The sequence below is a fragment of the Eublepharis macularius genome, chromosome 6 (genome assembly GCF_028583425.1).
Source record: "Eublepharis macularius isolate TG4126 chromosome 6, MPM_Emac_v1.0, whole genome shotgun sequence".
NCBI lineage: Eukaryota > Metazoa > Chordata > Lepidosauria > Squamata > Eublepharidae > Eublepharis > Eublepharis macularius.
The window spans coordinates 24,886,901-24,907,680 of NC_072795.1; the positions used below are offsets into that span (position 1 = coordinate 24,886,901).

The 20,780-nt window shown below is 45.1% G+C and overlaps 1 protein-coding gene across 1 annotated transcript in view; it reads left to right on the forward strand.

The window, feature by feature from the left end:
- Window positions 1-20,780, forward strand: part of WDR49 (WD repeat domain 49) — a 176,056-nt gene that overhangs the window by 122,557 nt on the left and 32,719 nt on the right. Inside the window, exons 14-16 of the mRNA XM_054983530.1 lie at window positions 6,131-6,318; window positions 9,203-9,403; window positions 13,160-13,344. Coding sequence (XP_054839505.1) covers window positions 6,131-6,318; window positions 9,203-9,403; window positions 13,160-13,344 — 574 coding nt within the window. The remainder of the gene's footprint in view (window positions 1-6,130; window positions 6,319-9,202; window positions 9,404-13,159; window positions 13,345-20,780) is intronic.

The window sequence follows — 20,780 nt, forward strand, 5'->3', positions numbered from 1 at the left end:
CCAAGCCTCTGCTTAGAAGCCAAAGCTCAGGGGTCTCCCAAGCCTATACTCGGAAAACCAAAGCTCAGGGGTCTCCCAAGCCTCTGCGCTCAGAAAACCAGAAAGTGTTCCCAAGCCTCTGCTCAGAAACTGCAATTAAGGGGTCTCCCAAGCCTCTGCTTAGGCAACCAGAAATGCTCCCAAGCCTCTGCTCAGAAGCCAAAATGCTCTCAAGCTCTCTGCCCAAGAACTATACTCAAAGTGTCCCCAGGCCTCGTGCTCAGAGACAAACGGTTAAACTGTCTCCAAGCCTCGACCAAAAGACTAAATGCGCTCAAGGACTGCCTCTGCACGTCCCCAAGCAAAATTGCTCAGGAGTAAAACCACGGTACTCCCAAGCGGAAAAGCGCTCAAGAGTTCTAACAACTCCCAAGCAAAAGTGTGCCCAAGAGTCCCACTGACTCCCAAGCGAGGTGCGCCCACGAGTCTAACTTAAAACTCGCAAGCGGAAAGGCGCTCAAGAGTCTTCCTTAAAACTCTTAAGCACGGTGCGGCCGGCTGCCGCGGGACTTCAGGAACCTGGCTTCAGATTCCCAAAGCTATACTGACTGAATGGACTATCGATCCCTTCACGTTTCCTCCGGAGCGGGGATTGAAGCCTAAGTGCTGGCAGGAACGGGGTTTGGACGGACTTAGGAGAGACGGGGGAGGGCGGAAAAGAATTTTATATGTGCTGCTTCAGGATATATATATATATATAAATCTATAGAGCCTACTTCTGGGATCCCACCCACATAGACGCGTTTAGGCGGCCCGGAAGGTGGCCAGGAACTTCACCAGTTCAGAGGTCCTCACCCACAGTACACCGGTTATAACGGCTGGAGGGCCTCGCGGTGCACCACAAAAGGCAAGTAGTCCAAAGCTGGCTGAAGAAGGAAATGGGGAAAAGCCAACCCACAAGATAGAAATGCTCGCTAGAGCCACACACACTCACACTTTTAATTCCCTAAGCTAAATTGCGCTCTTTACACTGAGGTCTGGAAAATTTTCCTCTAAGTCAGTTCGCTGAAAACACGCGTGTCGACTCACGTGTATTCACACGAACTGGGTTATGCCCGCATTTTCTCCACCAGTAAACTGTTACCAGAACTGCTCTTTATTATAATGGGGAATTAGCTATAGCAGTCTGTAACTTTTAATATTAAGCGAGGATCATAACCTATGTTTACGGAGGTCCCGATCCCAGACACTCTAGTGAAAAAGAGGCAGACAAGGAGTAAGGTCCAAACACGTGTATTGAGTGTAGCGTAAGCCTAGCTTGCACAATCATACAAAGAACATACAAGGTCTAAGAAATATAGCGTAGGAAATACAGAGACATTCGCATTAGCTGGTTCCCAACGATGATCGGGGGAATACTCACTTATCCTGAAGCGAAGCAGAGACACAACAGCGAGGTGGCCCAATGCCAGCACTGGGACCACAGACGGACAGCAAGGAAGTCTGGATAGGGATGGCCTGAGCACCGAGTGGTCTGGGAGACCAGCTTAAATACCCCAAAACGTACCCTGGGGCTGGTGCTGTACTTGGTGGTTCTCACAGATTAAAACAAAGGGTCTAATGGGCTACTGAATGGCTTGGATGGGCCACTTTGGTAATCAGATTGTGATAAGTGACACCTCAGGAAGAGGGGACAAAGGAGGGAGGGGGAAATCCAAGTGGGCTGAAAGGATGTTCCAGCGGACAGGGCTTGTCCTGATGTCATCAGCTTTGGAATGCGGAGGTTTCTTTGAGATGCATTCTCTAAGTGCTTGGGATGGTCGGCACTTAGTTCCTTCTCCGGGGCGGCTCCTAAGATATGCAGAGCGGGGCGAGGGGCTCTCGCTGCGGACGTGGTGTGCCCGCTTCGCCGAAATGGCTTCTCAAAGCAGTCTTCTTCCCAGGGTCTTCTGGCTGCCTGAGAACATGGATGCCAGCTGGGCATAGCTGGGGCTGGATAGCAGGCTGCCCGGTAGCGAGGGCAAGCTCGGCGACCGGCTCACGGGAGGCTCCAGGCGGGGACTGACCAGGGAGCGCCTAGCCAGGCTCGCTGGAGGTTTCCCCGGCAGGCGCCCGGCTGCTAGCAGCGGCTTGGGCCCATATGAGGCAGGCTTCCATGGAGGCAGCGGGAACAACACTTTAAAACACAGTCCAAAGCAGGGAACAGGCACGGTCCGTGGCAGATGGCAAAGCAGGCACGGGGAACACTTGTAACAGAGTCCAAACACACACTGGGAAATCCAGACACAGGTCAGGGCAGGGCTGCCCAGAAAGAGAGTCCTTTTGTGCAGTTAACCAAACATGGGGTCAGTAAACTACACAGTCTATTGCAGCAGCAAGGTAATTGACGCGCAGGCAGGAAACTGACACGTGTATCAGAACACACACGTGTAAAGCAGTCTTTGTGAAACAGCAGTGAAACAGTAATGCAGGAAACTTTAGCACAGTTCATAGCGGGCTTCAAAGCAGGGGAGGGGGCCTACTTGGCAACACAGCCTTTGCCATATATTTCTGGAGGTGGTTGGGTGGTGGTTCCTGGAGGAATCTGCTGCTATATATCTTTTAAAAATCTGCTGCTGTATTGTTTGTTGTGTGTTTTTAAATATTTAAGGAGTTTTATTGGTTTTAAAGGTATTTGTATTTTATATTAGTGTATTAATTGTAATCCACCCTGAGTCTGCTGATACGGGGAGGGCGGAATATAAATCGAATAAAATAAATAAATAAATAAATAAATAAATAAATAAATAAATAAATAAATAAATAAATAAATAAATAAATAAATAAATAAATAAATAAATAAATAAATAAATAAATGGATGGGAGACCTCCAAGAAAGACCAGGGTTGCAGAGGCAGGCAATGGCAAACCACCTCCGTTAGTCTCTTGCCATGAAAACCCTCTAGGGGTTGCCATAAGTCAGCTACCACCACAGATCCACATGGTATTTACGAAGGGGGGAGAAGGAGAGAAGTTTTTTAAAAAAAGTTAAACCCACTGTGTGGGCTGGAAGCTCAACAGACTTGGTGGACAGTGAAGGGAATGGCCCTCCATTTCTGTGAAAAGGCCTTACTCTTGATGCCAACCTGCCTTACCCCAGAGAATGAATGAAGGCAAGGGTGTCTGATGAAGCAGGCAGTCTTTCCAATATCCAAGTCCAAAAAGCATGGGCTTCTATACCATTTCTTAGGCATTTTGTAGGGGTACCACAGGGCCAGCTCCCATAAAATAATAGGCAAGGGTACTCTATGCTGTGGCTAGAAAAGAAGCAAAATCCAACCACACTGGTCAGAATCAGATTTAGAGAAAAGTTCGGTAAACTACAGCATTTAGCCTCATGATATCGGGACTCAAAAATAAGGGAAAATGTTCAATTGCTCCCCGAATAATCCCACAGCTGCTGGATGCCCAGATATTATTTTTATCTGATATTGCTTAGTGTCTCATCATATCATAACTGGACTGGTTTAGACTGACTGTTCTGGATCTATCTGTGTTGAGAGATCCAAAGATTTTGCTTTGTCAATGAAAGGAACAAATCCTAGGCAGCGACTTTGATTCCAGCCCAGAACAATGGCCATGTCTCCTGCCATTGTAGGCTGTCTCTGGGCAGATCCTCCATGCCATTCTACCCTGAGCAAACAGTGCTTTGGAACAACCAAGGTTTCCCAGGATGGATGTTGGCTGGGACTATGGAAGGCCTGCCGTTGTATGCTAAAGGTTATTCTTGGCTTGGAATCCCAGTGGCACAGCAATCATTTTGTGCATTTCTATGCCTTGTGTTACCCTGACCTGGATAGCCCAGGCAAGCCCATCCCATCAGATCTTGGAAGCTAAGTTACTCCATTGAAATAAATGGGCTTGGACTGGAGTAACTCTGTTTAGGATTGCACTGTAAAAATTAAAACAATCTAATAGATTCACATACAGTGGAAAATCATTTCTGATTATTTAAAAACCGTTGTATTTAGCAAATTGAGCTATGGAAAGAGCACAAATTGTACCACTCTTTGTGCAGGTCATGCTACAAGACTCAAGATGAAGGTCTTGCACACTTACGTGGGGGTAAATCCTGTTGAATATAGTGAGGCTTAATTCCAAGTTAACTTCTGTAGGATTTGGCACATTAGAATGGATGCGCACGGTTCCATCATCTCTAGGACATCTTGCTGTCGGTGGATCCGACACCTGCCAACCAACTTTATCCTAAACTGGTTCCTACTTCCTTGCAAGACATCAAAGATATGTCAGTTCCACCCTCCCCCCATGCTGTCTATTTGTGAAGGGAACATGTCATACACTTCGGTACTGTGGGTCATGCTACATAACTGATTGCATTGCACTGCAGAATGTAAGCATGTGCTGGAATACTGCACCTCTATGAATACTCAAATGAAGCCTGTACTCCATTGTAGGATCCCAAGCCCTGGCCATCATGTATCAGCATCCAATTGGGCTGAAGTGCCTTCCCTTGGCCTCAGGCAGAGAGGGATGGGGGTTGAGCACCGCCTTATTCCACCTTCTCTCCTCTAGCTTTACTTCCTTTTGAGCTGGGAGTCAGAGCTGGTTGGTCTTCTTCAATCTCCTCCCTCAAGCGTGAAGGCCCCAGCCAGGCCTGAGGCATGTCCAGTGACCTCCCTCTACCCAGAATCACTACAAAGGCATTGCCAAGCCTTTGAGGGACCCGTAGTGTCTTCTAAGCAATTTCTCCCCCCAGGGTAGAGCTTCCTATCGGCTGATGACCCGACAGCTGGCTGTCAAAGGGCCAGCTGTCAATGGCTGCCTGACTCTTAAATGGCCAGCCAGTGTTAATCAGTTGGCTGGTGTGAGGATCCTTACAAGTGTGGCCCCACTGGACCAGAGGGATGCTGGACTTGACTATGTCAAGAGCCAAGAAGGAAGGAGGTCTGGTGTTGTCTCTGCCACTCACCACCAATATGCACATCTCTAATTACTACTGTGGTTATTTTTTTATCCTGCCCATTCCCAAACAAGCTGAGAGTGACATAAACAGCTCTCTCCAACCCATTGTGTCCTAGAGACAAGCCTGTGAGACAGTGACTGGCCCAAGTCCATCCAGTGAGCTTCAGGACTGAGTGAGGACCTGAATTCACATATCCCTAATGTAAGCCTATCAAGTGAGTAGCTGTGTTGGTCTGCAGTAGAAGAACAACATTTGAGTCCAGTAGCACCTTAAAGACCAAGAAGATTTCCAGGGTATATACTTTCCAGAGTCAAGCTTCCTTCATCAGATACAAATAGCAATGGAGATCCCTAAGTTCTTATATCCCAGTCCGAAGGTGGGAACGGTGTTGCAAAGAAGGGAGTCAGGATGCAAAGGTCCAATGCAAAATGTAACCCGCTTGATTAGAACAGGTGAGAAGTGCTTAGGGTTAGGAAGTATAGAAAATTCAGAACAATGGACCCTCCCCAGCGGAACATTGACAAAGGATTCCTATCTCACTGTAAGTCTATCATTACCCAATATTAAGAGGAAACTATTCACACAGTTCAAATTGAGAGGGCAACTAGAGGACACATCCAGAGATCACTGACTGGCTTTTCTGTACTTTTCTCTTTTAAAGCTAATAATAGTTGTGTGCATGCAGGTCAGATCAGAGGCAGAACACTGCCCTACACCATATGTGCACCATGTAGCATCTACTTAGCATGTGAAATGTCCCAGCTTCAGTCCCTGGAATCTTCAGGTAAATAGATCAAGTGATAAGAAAGACCTCCACCTGAGACCCTGGAGAGCTGCTACCAGTCAGAATAAACAACTCTGATCTCGACAGACCAGCAATGGTCTGACTTGGTATAAAGTAGCTTCATATGTGTTCATGCCTTTAGAATTAAGGGAGGAGAAGCGAGTTACAAAACCATTGCCAATCTATGCCAGTCAGACAGCAATTGATCAGTAGACCATAATCAGCTCTCTGCTTTCCCTTGCATCCCATACTATGGTCTCTTGTAGCCATTTGCCTCCTGCGTGGGTCTTAAGGGTAGGGAGAAGTTAGAGAGTGACCTACTGGTTTTCATTTGATGTCAACCCTTGCAGTTTTAGCTTAAATTTCCTGGAAGTCCTCCTCCTAATTCACCATTCTTGTCTTAGGAGGAGCACAGTTAGTGTCTTGCGGAGCTGCTGGCAATGTTGGGTTTTGGAATATACAGAAAGGTCAGCTACTTGGAGAGTTCGAAGCTCATGGCGGAGTGGGGCCCATTATCATGACAATTGATAAATCAAGCCAGTACCTGATAACAGGGGATTTGGCTGGATGGGTCAAAATATGGAACATAGAGGTAAGTGGAGAGATTTGAAAAGAGGTAAAACTGAGATTCAAATAATGGCCCAACAGTTAGCCTTTGGTTTCATGTTAATAGTGCTGTTAAAATGATGTTGACAAAATGAATGGAGGGCCCATATTTCAGAGTTGGTGTACATGCAAAAGATTCCAGGTCTCATCCTTTGGGAATTTCCAATCAATGTGTCTTTGGTAGCAGACAGGAAAGACCTCAAGACCTGGGAAGGCTGTTGCCAGTCAATGGTACCGATTCCAGTCAATAGCAGTAATGGAGTTGGATCCTGCCAGCTTTTTCACCCAGTCCTACCCAATTCCCCTAATTATTACAGTCCCTGTTTCACGTGGCTTTTGTCTACACCGGTCCCACAACCCCCAGCAGCATGTTTATTGAAATACCTGTGATATTGACTGTACTGATTCATGCTGCATAATCCGCCTTGCGTCTCAGTGAAAAAGGCAGACTATAAATGACATAAACAAACAAACAAATAAATAAACAAATATCCTTTTTTGGTGATCAAAAGTCAACCCTCTTTTATTTTTTCACTAGCTGAAAAATTAGTTGGATCCAATGCATGCTGTAGATGAACCAACAAATCTCACAGCGTATGTCTCTCTCTCAAGTTCAGGGCAGGTACAATATATGGTGATGATAGCCACTTGTGCCAATGACTTTCAAAGGAGATTAGGCCAGATCACTGAGGACAGTAAAACAGAACTCTAAGGGCACCATAGAGAGTTACAATATTTATTCCAGTGTTAAGCTTGCATGAGTCAGGCCTAGCCTTCAGTTTTATTTTGCTGTTACAGCCAGGCACGGCTCCTCTCTCTGAACGGATTATCTTTGAAGATAGATTTGTTAACGGCTACTATTTGTTCATTATTTATTTATGTACATGATTCATAGTCCATCTTTCTTACTGGGACTCAAGGTAGATTACACAGAGTAAATCAATACAGTCAACAGGATAGGACACCCAATAAACAATGCAATAAGATTTTTATTGTATAAATCTGGAGCTGACCAGAAATCTGAAAACTGAACTGAAAAAAAACATAATTATTGACATGACATGTTTAAAAAATCCCCAAATTACATAGTAGGATCCGGAGACCTCCTCTGAATAGTCAACCTCTGAATGTCAGCTGGAGGAGTAAGAAATGGGGGAAGGCAATTTTCTTTGTGCTTTATTTTATGGGCTTCCTGGAAGCATATTGATTGCTACTTTCAGGAAAGAGGAGGCAGGATTAGTTTGACCTCTGGTGCCATCTAGCAGGGCTCTTCTTCTACGCCACCCTGTGTGGGTGGAGCTGATAACATGGGTGGGATGGACAGGACTGGCTCCAGCTCAGCCTCTCCTGAGCGACAGCCAATGGAAGTGGGTGGATTGCTGGGCCAATGAGAGTTAGTGTCAGTTGGAGGAAGAGGAGACTTTTGGGAGCTACTGAGGGAGGAAGCGTTTTGACTCTGCTGAGGAGGCAGCAGAGATATTGTGGGCTAGTTCCAAACCTATTCTGTTACATCGAAACATCCTCTGTTTGATTCCAGTTTGTTTATTAGTTTAAAATCCATTCATTCCTATGTTCCATCTTGTAAATAATTTTTGTTTTGTTTAACCCTGGCTGAATTAAAATCATTGGCTGATGGAAAATGTCTCACATACAGGCTTCAAACACTCTGGACACATTAAATGGGCCAAGTTTAAGTGGTGGCAGTATATATATAGGGAAAGTAACCTCTAAGTTCCCTTTTCCAAAATAGCCATGAGCTGTAGCTGGGTGAGGGGAGGTATATACAGGAAACTGGCTGCCTGTCTGGTGGAGCCTCTGGAAGAGGAGAGAGGGGACCCTGTGAAGATTTGGGACAGGGCTGTCTGCCTGTTAGGGTTACCAGGTCCCCTGGAGCCCAACCCTGGGGACGGGGGAGTTGTGGGGGGGGGTGCTCTTCAGAGCTTTTCCTTGTCATGCTAGGAATGATGTTATTCCCAACATGACAAGGAAGAGCTCGCAAGCTTTCTACCTTGCTCTCTGGAGCTTTAGGGCCCATTCCCTGCCCCCCCATCGGTCAGGTGACTGGTGGCCGGAGGTGGTGGTTGGGAACAGGGAATAGCCCACTCCCACCGGGGTACTGGTAACCCTATTACCTGCTGTAGTGGAGGCCAGACAGGTGGCATGTGGTGACCCAGCCTTTACTTGCTTGAGAGGCCCCAAACCTGGGAAAAGGGAGGTTTGGGGTAGGTGGCAGCTTGTCCCCTGGAGCCCCTGGAGAGCTAGTTTGGTGTAATGGTTAAGAAGAGCATGGGACTCTAATCTGGAGAGCTGGGTTTGATTCCCCACTCCTCCTCTTGAAGCCAGCTGGGTGACCTTGGGCTAGTCACAGCTCTCTGGAGCTCTCTCAGCCTCACCCACCTCACAGAGTGTTTTGTTGTGGGGATAATAATGACATACTTTGTAAACCACTCTGAATGGGCATTAAATTGTCCTGAAGGGTAATATATAAATTGAATGTTGTTGTTGTTGTTGTTATTGTTATTGTGAAAGGCTTTGGAGAAGGCCCTCACCATAATGGGTCTCTCACATTCAATTTCTATACCCACCATGAGGGCAACATTTGATTAGGAAAGAGCCTTGCTCACATGGTTGGTACACATATGGCAACTGTGTGGGTCAGCACAACAGGCAATTGGAATGTGGCTATGATTATATGTGAAGGACATTATAGTGCAAAGTCTTCATGTAGGCTGCTTCTCTATGTGTGTGTCTCAGCATGACTTCCCAGCCCACTTTTGAGTGGCAACATAGTTCTTGGACAAAAAATGGTTCCTAGCCCTTGTCCTTTCCCTCTGATAACTTCAAACTTGTCTGTTTTCACTGTCCGCCAGAACTATTGCCTTTCGTCTGGTGAAAACATGGTAACAACTGAGCCACCGCCTCTGCTGAGGTCATTTCAGCCCCATGATGCTTGTGTCACTTACTTGGAAACCTGCACTCGAAACACCTGCCTTTTCATCCTGTCATCCTCTACAGACTGCAGAGTTGTTCTAAGTGACATTTCTGGTCTTCCTCTTGGAACATTTGGACAGGTACGAAGGCTGCTATTCCATCCTGTTTATTTGCATTCTTTTCTCATCATAATTTAACAATAATCAGTTGTTGTGGATTTCCTTCAGCAGTCTTTCCCAAGGGAAGAAACATAAAGATGATTACAATGTTGAGTGTGCCGTGTCCTTTGTCCATAAAAATATGTGTGACAGCTCACATATCCTTCCTCTAAATGTGCTGGAGGCATTGTTCAAGATTGCAGAGAGAGAGGTAAAAACTTTTCTAAAAGCACAGACAGATAACACTAACAAATAGCACTGAGAAGACCATCATTTAAGCAAACAGTTAAGCTGGAAGACTTGCGTATCTTGAATATCAAACATAGCTGGTCTAAAATCCGACTCTTTGACCTTTTTAAAACACACATCTTGCCTGAGCAGAGATGGCAATTATTAAGCCATTGACATACAACCCATATTTTTATACCAGGGACCCATAATTATTAGACCAATTTGGACTGGGTGTATTGTAAGTAGGTTAACAAAGCCATTTTCTCCCAGAAGACTCATCAGCCTAATAGTACAGAGTCGCCTGATCTCATCACAACCTGAAAACGAATCAGGGTTGCCCATGGTTAGGACTTGGATGGGAGCTTGCCCAGGATCACTGTGGTAGCTTTGCAGAGGAAGCGAGTAGCAAACCATCTCTGCTCCCCTTTTCCTTAAAAACAACCATGGTCCTGCAATTGCCATGAGCTGTGATTTGACAGCATGCAATTATTATTAGAATCCCAGCAGATTTGAAGCTTCCCTCCTACACAAAAGAAGAGAAACACATATTCTAGATGGACTCATTAAAAAAATCCCCACTTCCGTTCTCAGCTTTACCGAACGGGTTTCACACAGTAATTTGTATAATCATTGTGTCTCTTATTGTGACTTCCCATTTCAATCTTTTGCACTGCATCACTGTCCCTTTTTCACATTCAGCTGCACGAGGAATTACAATGGAAAATCCACATCTTGATGGGTATTGCGTCACTGAAATAATTCACCTTCCAGATTTTCCTCCAGATGGGGAAGCAGTCTGTTCTGATCAGATTTTTTTTTTTTTTGGCAATAATTAAATCTTCAGTGTGGTATAGTGGTTAGAGTGTCAAACTAGAATAGTGAGATTTGGGTTAAATCCCCTCATAGCTATGAAGCTCGCTGGGTGAACTTGAACCAATCTTTTTCTCTGTCTCCCAGACTAACACACCTCACAAAATTTTGGTGAGGAAAAATCCAAAGAAGGAAGAATGACATCAATCACTCTAAACTCCTTGGAGGAAGGGTGGGGTAAAAATACACTAGACTAATATATTCAGGACATGTATTAACAGTTACAAAATACTTTAAGAGTACACAGAAATAACCTCCTTATTAATTGCAATAACTTTAATTTTTAAAAGGCTTTTGTTGCTTTAGGGTATGAGATACAGAGCTGAGATACAGCTACTAGTTATTCCATGCATGCTTCCTATTCATATGTGTAGAGAATCTCTGAAGCATCTAACCCAGGAATAAGTTCCTATGGTAGTGTTTTCGCTATGTTTTGGGCCAGTTCCTAAAGAATCTTCCCCACTGAGCCTCTGCTGCTTCCGGTTTAAACACCTTCCCCACCGCTGGCCAGGTCAGTATTGAAGGGGGCAGCACCTGCAGACAGCAGATTCCAGTGACTGGGGGGGGGGGGTTAAACTGCCTCCCCAGTTTACAGATAAGAGTACTGGCAGGGCGACTCTGCTCCTTCTTCATTGAGTTGGTAGGTAAAATGAAAGCTATTTGGATTGTAGAGAGAAGGCAACCAGAAGCCAGAGTAGTGTTGATTCCAAAACAAGGGCTAAATGCCATACAACTATATCACCTCCATTCTTCAAACAGTCACCCAGGACTGCCCCACAGAGAATACACAAGCACATATGGCTTTCAATGTTATTTCAGAATAATGTTGGAAATACTGTGCCAATCCTTACTCTTAGGATTCCTAAACATTGGCACCAGAATGATGGAACCAAGAAATCTTTATGTGGAAAAGTATGTGGTGTCAAAGGGTAACAGGTCAACTGAAAAAAGAGTAGGGACATAGGTCCAGCAATAAATATGGTAATAGCTGCACAGCTGTCCCCTGATGCCTTAACGACCACTGAGGAATGAGAAGGGAAAGAGCACTGTGGGCTGCAGCTTCTGGGGGGTGAAGTTGAAGTGGGGGATGCTGCTCCCCCCGCATCTGCCACCAGTCTTCTGTCTCCTTTTGCCTCATTGTGGAGTCGATCACACTTACTGCCTTCCCTCTGGCAGTTACTAGTGAACTTCCTTGGTTACCAGGGTTATCTTTTGTGCTTTGCAAGATTATGAAATATGTTACCTTTTGTACTTTGCAAGATTATGAAATATGTTTGTATTTATTTTCTGAAACATATCAGCCCCCACCTTCACCTCTACTTTTTTCCTCTTTTTGCTCAGGATGACATGTTAAAATGTATAATTGTCCATTGACAACAATGTCTTTGAAAGTATGACTAATAATAACTGTGGTTATATACTGCTCTTCTAGATAGATTAGTGCCCCACTCAGAGCGATGAACAAAGTCAATGTTATTATTCTCCTCACAATATAGGTAGGGAGCCAGGGCCGTATTAACCCATGGCCAGGCCCCTAGGCTTTCAGGTATTTGGGGCCCCTTCTGGCACTTCAGTCTTTCACCCCAGTACTGCTGACTAGACATGGGCATGAACTGCGAAAAAAACGAACCATGCAGTTCATGGTTCGTGGCATTTTCATGAACCAGGAATCATGAACTCCCACAAACTGGGGCAAGTTCATGAACCAGTTTGTGGTTCATGGTTTGTGTGGTTGAAATGCCCCTTTCCGGCTGCTTAGCAGCAGTAGGGAAACGGGGCTGTTTAAATTGCAGCTCCCAGCAGCGGGGAAAGGCCATTTAAACTGTGGGTGGGCCTTGGCTGGCCAGCCAGTTTGGCCGAGCGGCGGGGAAATGGCCATTTAAACTGTGGGGCTTGGCTGGCTGGCCGGGAACTCCCCGACAAGCAGCTGATCCGCAGGTTTAAATGCCCCTTTGTCTGCTGCTGTGCAGCAGCACAGAAAAGGGCATTGCTGTTTAAAACGAACCAAACGAACCAGTAGACCAGTTCATGGAAGTTCGTGGAAATCAGCTTCCATGAACCACTGGTTCGCAAACCATGTACAGGGCTGGTTTGTGGGTTTTTTTGGTTTGTATTCAGGTTTGTGCACATCTCTATTACAGCACAGAGTAAATCAAATGCCGTTTTTGTCAGACAACTGTTTGGCACTCTAAATTCTGCTGATCCTCATTGCTCTCTTAGCCTGGCACAAGCAACCATCTGGCCTGTTTTCCATTCTGTGGGCCTCTAACAAGGCCCAAGCCACTTTCTTATCCCCTGGTGAAGACATAGACAACCTTGAGCTAGATGAATCAGTAGGTTGTAAAAGACTTGCAAAGAGGAGCACAGGTAGTGGACTGAAAAGAGTGTTACTCTGGTTTAGGACAGTGCTGTGCGAGAATGACTTGCCTATAGCCACCTGTAGTGCCACTCTAAACAAAGCAACAACCTTCTAGGCCTATTGCCTTCAGTGGTGCAACTCTTCTTAGGTTGGCATTGCTAGTGAATCTATGACAGAGAAGAGATTTGAACTGGGACCTCCTGGATCATGCCTCATTCTCTTACCCAGATGGTTTGTGATGCTACAACGTATGGGCTTTATACTGTGTTCTTTTTAAGGAAGGGCACTGGAGGATTGGAAGCGATGTCCCACCTTTCCCGAGAGGTGAAACCAAGGACCAGACAGAAGAGGAGAATGACATTAAAGAGAACAGCTCTGTGCCTTCTGTGGAAGAAGAGACACCTCCTAATCTAGTGGAACACGCTGTACCTGTTACAGAGGATAAAGAAGATTTAGCATACACGTAAGCGATTTTTCTAAAAGGTGATTTACTGCGACACCTTTTGAGAAGGCAGGCCATTAAGAAAGAGCCACAATTGTGTTATTATCCTTAGCTTTTCCTCCAGAAATAATTTACTTTTTTTAAAAAAACTACCTTTCCTTAGGATTGCCAACAATCTGGAGAAAAAATTCCTGCCCCTTTAATAGCAGTTCATTGGGATGTTATTTACCAAGTACTGTTATTTGCCTTCTGTAGCATAAAAAGCTTCAACTGCCCATTTCCAGACATTAAGCATCTGTTCAAAGGGCAAGACTTTTTTTCTCCAGGTTGTTGGCAACCCTGCTTGTCCTCCAAGAATCAAGGTGTGATTTTCTCCTTCTCCAATTTCATTCTCACAGCCACAGAATGAAGTAGGTTAGGCTGAGTATAAATAACAGGTGTAGAGAGCAAGCCGGAGCAGGTCTACTCAGAACTAAGCCCCATGTTAGTCAATGGGCCTTACTCCCAGAACTTTTTTCTTAAGATTGCAGCCATAATCACCTAACAAGTTCCATGGCTGATCTAAATCCAAATCTGTCCATTTCTAGTCCAAATCTCTAACCACTTACAGCTCACTGACTTTAAAAATGGAACTGTCTCAGAAATTGATTTCTTGCCACAACAAAAACCCTGGCACCCCTGTTTTTGAGCTCTAAATCAGAACAGGAGAGGTAAAGAAAAGATTGAGAGAACAGATCCTGGGAGATTTGGCATGGTTGTACTGTGCTTGTCAAAGGTAATGGTGCTCTTTTTTCTAAGCATGTTTTGTTAGTAGCTCCAGATTGGAGATGGGCATGAACCATAAAAAACCTGAACTGTGTGGTTCGTGGTTCATCGCATTTCATGAACCACGAACCACAAACTTTCATGAACCTGCCCCGGTTCACAAACCGGTTCATTTGGTTCGTGAAAACGTCACATCCAGGTCAGTAAAACATCACTTTCAGGTCAGCAGAAGGTCACTTCCAGGTCAGCAGAAGGTCTGCAGGAAGTCCACCCCCTGTTGCCTAGGAAACCAGGCTGTCTGCAGTGATGAACCAAAAAATGAACCACACAAACCAGCCTAAAGTTTGTGGCGGTTCATCAGAAATGGGCTCTGACGAACCGCTGGTTCGCGAACCACAAACCGGCCTGGTTTGTGATGAATTTTGGTTTGTGGCCATCTCTACTCCAGATGTTTCCTTGACAGACACAAGGAGGTTTCAGGACTTGATCACAATGCTTTAGGGCCCATGAGGTTTAGCCACAGTTTCTGTTGTCCTCTTGTCAGACCCTGACAAGAGATTTAGCAGATGGTATCCACTGAGAGGGCTGGAATGGTAGCCATAAGCAGAAGTTCATTCTTTGTTCAGCATACAATTTACAGGAAAACCAAACGTGTATAACAGATTCCACTCACATGGACACAGCCTCTGCTCATGGGGAGTTCCCCTGAATCTTAATAATAATAATAATAATAATATTTGATATATATACCACCCTTCAGGGCAACTTAATACCCACTTGGAGCGGTTTACAAAGTATGTTATTATTATCCCCACAACAATCACCCTGTGAGGTGGGTTGGGCTGGGAGAACTCCAAGAACCTGTGACTGACCCAAGGTCACCCAGCTGGCTTCAAAGTGGAGGAGTGAGGAATCAAACCCGGCTCTCCAGATAAAGTCCCGCGCTCTCAACCACTACACCAAACTGGCTCTCTTATTAGCTTGGCTAAGCAGAGAGCATTAAAATGGGCTAAGGAGAACAGCCTCCGATAAGCAGAAACTGTAGGACAGGCTAAAGATTTATTATAAGCAACAGGAAATGAAGGCACAAAGCCTGGGTAAATAGGTGAGCAAATTTGCCTAGTGTTAGCTACTAATATTTGCCAATCTAGGTCTTCAAGTCTTTCTGTTACTACCACACAGGCTTTGTTTAATCCCAACATTGATAAGCAAGTCCTAGAAAGACCCAGCTCAGCAAGTTTCTTGTGTATTGATGACCAATAGACCAACGAGGCTATGCAAAGAGGCCATGGAGAAAGGTAGATCAAATGCACTGGATAAAAGGGTTGATAACTGGAATCCAAATTGGAGCTCCATATAGTAGCTGAGCAACAGGGTAGATTATGCATTTATTTATCTACTCACTTCATTTATACCCTGCTTTTTTCCCCATGGGGGTCTCAAGGCAGCTTACCTCATTCTCTTCTCCTCCATTTTCATCCTCACAACAATCTTGTGAGGTAGGTTAGGCTGAGAGTGTGTGACTTACCTAGGATCACCCAGCAAGCGTCTATAGCAGAGCTGGGATTTGAACATGGTTCTTCCAGATCCTAGTCCAACAGCCTAACCACTATACCACAGAGAAACACTTATGGCCATCGGAGTGCAGTCAGTACAGGAGACAGAGGTTTTGTAGGCAGGTGGCAACGAAGGAACAACTTTTTTGTCTTGGTGCTAATGCAGACCAAGGATGTGTAGATGGTTCCTCCAGGCTGGGAAATTCCTACAGATTTTGGAGATGGAGCTCGTAGAGGGTGGGACTTGGGGAGGGGACGAGAGGGACCTCAGTGGTAAAATGCCATCATGTCCACCTATGAAAGCAGCCACTTTCATAGTTTTTTTTTTTTTTTTTGGCCAGTATCTGTATCAGGCATCTGACGAAGAGAACGTGATTCTCGAAAGCTTATGCTACAATAAAATTGGTTAGTCTTAAAGGTGCTACTGGACTCTTTTTGATTTTGCTACCACAGACTAACACGGCTACCTCCTCTGCACTTTCTCCCAGGGAACTGATCTCTGTGGCCTGGAGTTCAGTTGTAATTTTGCCACCTGGACATTGGCAACCCTATATCTCCATGCTCAAGTTGTAAATAAACTCATAATAGAACAACACCATATGTCTCTAGTCCATAAGGAGATCAACCTTTTAAAAAATCTGCACCTGAAGCTTCCCTGCTGTCCAAGGAGGACTGCAAAACATTGCATGCATTTTAAAGTATTATTCACCCTCTTTTAAGAATGCTGATCCATGAGCCATCTTCTAAAAATTGCCCCCCCTCCCAACACCTATATTGACATGCAACACAGTCCAAGAAAGGTGGCACATGACTCTTTTTTCACTGCTTATCTTCACATCAGTTAAGTTTCTGTGCAGCAGCTTGCTGTTCAAAACACAGAAGGTGGCTTGGGGTCAAACTAGATAATACCATGTCTCGGGGGCCGGTACAGGGATGTGGTGCCATTTTACAACTTTGTTTGTCACTTTTCAAAATGCTGTGTGTGGAAGGTCCTGCTGAGGTCTGTGGCATGGGGGGATGAGAACCTCCTGGGCAGGGGGGGAATTGGCCCCCCAGAATTGGACCCAGTGGGAGTTTTGTAAAATTTAAAAAACCCGAGTGCTAAAATGGAGCTGTGTCCCTGTAGCAGATGTGATAGCATGGTATCATCTAGTTTTGGCCTTCAGTTAAAAATAAGGCAATGCTACTTGCAGCTACTCTATTCCATGTAGGCTTGCCAACCTCCAGGCGGGGCCTGGAGATCCCCTCATACCACCGCTGATACCCAAGCTACAGAGATCAGTTCCCCTAGAGAAAAGGCACGGATAGAGGTGGGGAACTGGGATAATGGGTCCATTTCTGCTTTCCTCCATTTCTTTTATAGCCCATGGTTTCCAGTGGTGTGGAAAGGGGTTATAAGTTTTTTAGCAATACAGTTGAAGGCTCCAGGGCTGCTCATAACACAGCAGAACTATATAAATACATTTTATTACAAATTGTTCTAATTTTGTGCTTCCGATGCTGAGAAGTTAGAGGTGTGAGGCTGATTCTGAGCAAGCTCATATATTGCCAAATTCATAAATCTTTCATGAGTCTCTGTAATGCATACTATCCCAAGCATAAAAACAGTAAAATTAAACTCCGGCTAAGTGCTTCCTCAGTTTTAAATAACTTCCTTGATGTAACATAATGAACCTTTTGTATTATTAAACATTTTTAATAACCTTGGGCGAAAGATTGTAACCTTCACACTCACACATAACACTCATGAGGCTAATCCTGATGACTAATCCAATCTGCCATGAGTGCAGTTGTGCAATTGGGCACAACAACCATCTAGCCTGGCCTGCCATGTTGGATTGGTAGAGCAGGCCAGTATGATTGCCAGTTTCAGGAACAGCATTTGCTATGCGTAGTGTCACGCTCTGCTTTCCAAGAACATAGGAATTGCTTGACAGATCTATGAGCTTCCGGCATAATGGATTAATGAATCCACAGTCTGTTTTTGTATCTAAACCTAGAATGTGAGGAAGTTACTGTCAGCTCAGAGGAGCTGTAGGTGGTCATACCTGTCATGTTCTGGCGGTCAGATCCCCATAGTACTCCACTGCACGCAATCCAGTGTATGAGTTAAAGTTACTTTATTAGAGATCCATCAGTATCAGCATATACAGACAAGGATATTGGCAGAAGTGACGTGTAGAAGTTTGGAGGGGTTAGTTATAGGGTAAGTTCCCACCTGTAGGATATTAACGATTAGGATTCTGGTGCGAAAGAGCCAGGAAGGGCAGGGGGAGGGGTTTTGAGATAGGAGCAAAGAAGAACTGGAGGAGAGAAGCAAAAAATGAAGTCATTTTTAGTTCCCAGGCTCAAGCCGGCACTCAAGGACACATTCTCAAGTGACTGCAAAAACGAAAGTAGACACCACAGCAGGCACCTGTAAGATAAACAACTCCCAGCCAAACAGGTCACTGATATGCACCTTCTGCACTCTCAGAGGATCAGTACAGAGCACAGAATGCAGAAAAAATACTCATGGAAGATATGTAGAAAATATATGACAATACCCAAACTTGGACCTCTGGGGTATGTTCTCCACACAGTTGCCCACTCTGGCTTGGGAAATTCCTGGAGATTTGGGTCTAGTGAACACATGAAGCTGCCTTCTAATGAATCAGACCCTTGATCCCTCAGAGTCAGGATTGTCTACTCAGACTGGCAGTGGCTTTCCAAGGTTTTAGGCAGGGGCCTGATATGTCCTACGATCTAATCCTTTTAACTGGAGATGCTAGGAATTGAATGTGGAACCTTCTGCACACTGAAAGAATACTATACCACTGAGCCACTGCCCTCTGAGGAGGGTAGAGTTTAGGAAAAGAAGGTGCCATTTCCTTCAGGGGAACTGAAGCTGCCATTTCCTTCAGGGGAACTGATCTCTGTAGTCTGGAAATCCATTGTAATTGTGGGGAAACTCCAGGCCTCACCTGCAGGTTGGCAACTCTAAATCTCCAGGTTAGACTCTATAAGGCTGCTTGTTGTTGTTAAGGCTTGAAGAAGGATCTCATGTCTGAGCAATGATGAAGGCTCATTCTTACAAGAGGAAGAGCCCTGTTGGAAGATATCAAATGTATTAGACAGGTAGGCAGACAGACAGACCGACCGACCAGTGAACCATCTAGTTTAGGATTCTGTTCTCTACAGCAGTCAACATGATGCCCAGGACAATCTAAAAGCAAGAACACAAAAGGCAAAGCCTGCCCCTACAATAGCACCCAGTAACTGGAACGCAGCGGTATTCTACTTCTGAAAATATAGGTTCTATTTAGCCATCTCAGCCCACTTACATTGATGCATTTATTCTGCACCTCTTATAAAAGGGCACCTGTTCCATACATTTACAGTATTGTTTGGCCCTGATACAGAGCCTTTTTCAATTGGTATTCTCACTAGTTCTTCTCCCCTCCTCTCTAAAATAAGAGCTGATTCTCAAACGTGTTGAGAGCATCTGTTCGGCTCTCTCTTCTTTTAAAAAACAAAACAAATGTAAATCACTATATATTGAAAACTGCAGCTATCCTCCCTCAGACTCCAGAGACTGGATGAAGTATGGATAGGAATAAATTAACAAATGGAAATCTAGCAAATATAGCTTCAACCCCAATCCAATGTGGTGAGCATGTGTTTTTGTTCTCCAACAACCTCTCCAAATAGACATGCGAATATGTCAAATATCATAAACAGATGAGTTGATTTTCGTGTTGCTTATAAAATAAGAAGGTACTGAATCTATTTCCAGTAGAATATATTTGTACTGTTTCACACTTGACAACTACCGATGTTCTTCCAATGCAACTGTGGGCCAAACCAGCTAAAACAGTAAAGAGTTCCACATATGGCTCCTCCGACTTTTTAAAACCTGTGAACAGGACCCTGATTTCATTGGGACCACAACATGGGGGATGGTTTAGTCCTCACCCAACTCACAATTTCCCCAATCCTCAACAAACCCAATTGGATACATATACAGATCCTGTTGCAGGGCTTTTTTTCAGCGGGAATGTGGTGGAACAGAGTTCCAGCACCTCTTGAAAATGGTGACATGGCTGGTGGCCCTGCCCACTCATCTCCAGACAGAGGGGAGTTTAGATTGCCCTCCATGCCATGGCGTGGAGGGCAATCTAACCTCCCTTCTGTCTGGAGATCAGGGGGCGGGGTCACCAGCCATGTGACCATTTTCACCGAGGGCAATTTAAACTTTACAAAGCTCCCCTCTTGTTCCAGCTGACTCAAAGTGACGTCATTGTGCGGTCCTGAGTTCGACCACTGAGTTCCACCACCTCTTTTCCCAGAAAAAAAGCCCTGTCCTGTTGTATGTTTGCAGGCCCATGGAAGGGAGGCTGGAAGGGTGAGGGAAATGGCATGGGGGGGAAGGGTCAAGCTTCCTTCCCTATATTGTGGTCTTGATCCAATTTGCGATCCTATGAGACAGCTCTTTAAAAGGGAGCTCCATACGTAGAATGCTGAGCATCTTCTCTGGTCTGGTCCTGTCCCTCTTCTTAAACATCTTCTCAAAGGCAGTTTGGCTAGCCAATGGATGGAAAAAAATGTTTTTAGACAGTCAATCACCCGCCTTTTAACTGGTTGATTAAATGTAAACTATCTCAGTACTGGCATTTTTTTATATAAAATAACTTTTAAACTGTGTGTAAGATAACTTTAAAACCTAATACATAAAAGCTACTGCTCATTGTTAGAGGGTAAGCCATCTATATACATATAAAAGAGTAAGCATATTCAAGTCAACTCACTTCCTACCCTGGTGCGCCTTCAGAGGGCGATTCATAGCAGAGCAGGTGGCAATGCCCACCCTCTGCCTTCACCCAGCCTGGAACATTATCAATGCCTGCCCCCTGTCTTCACCCGACTAGGATCAGGAGTGGAGCAGGTGGCAATGCCCACCTTCCTGCCTTCACCCAGCCGGGATCAGGAGCAGAGCAGGTGGCAATGCCCTCCCACCGCCTTCATCTGGCCAGGATCAGGAGCAGACCATGTAGCAATGCCTGCTCCCCTGCCTTCACCCAGTCAAGATCATGTGTGAAGCAGGTGACAATGCCTGCCTTCCTCCTTCACCTGGCAGGGATCAGGAATGGAGCATGT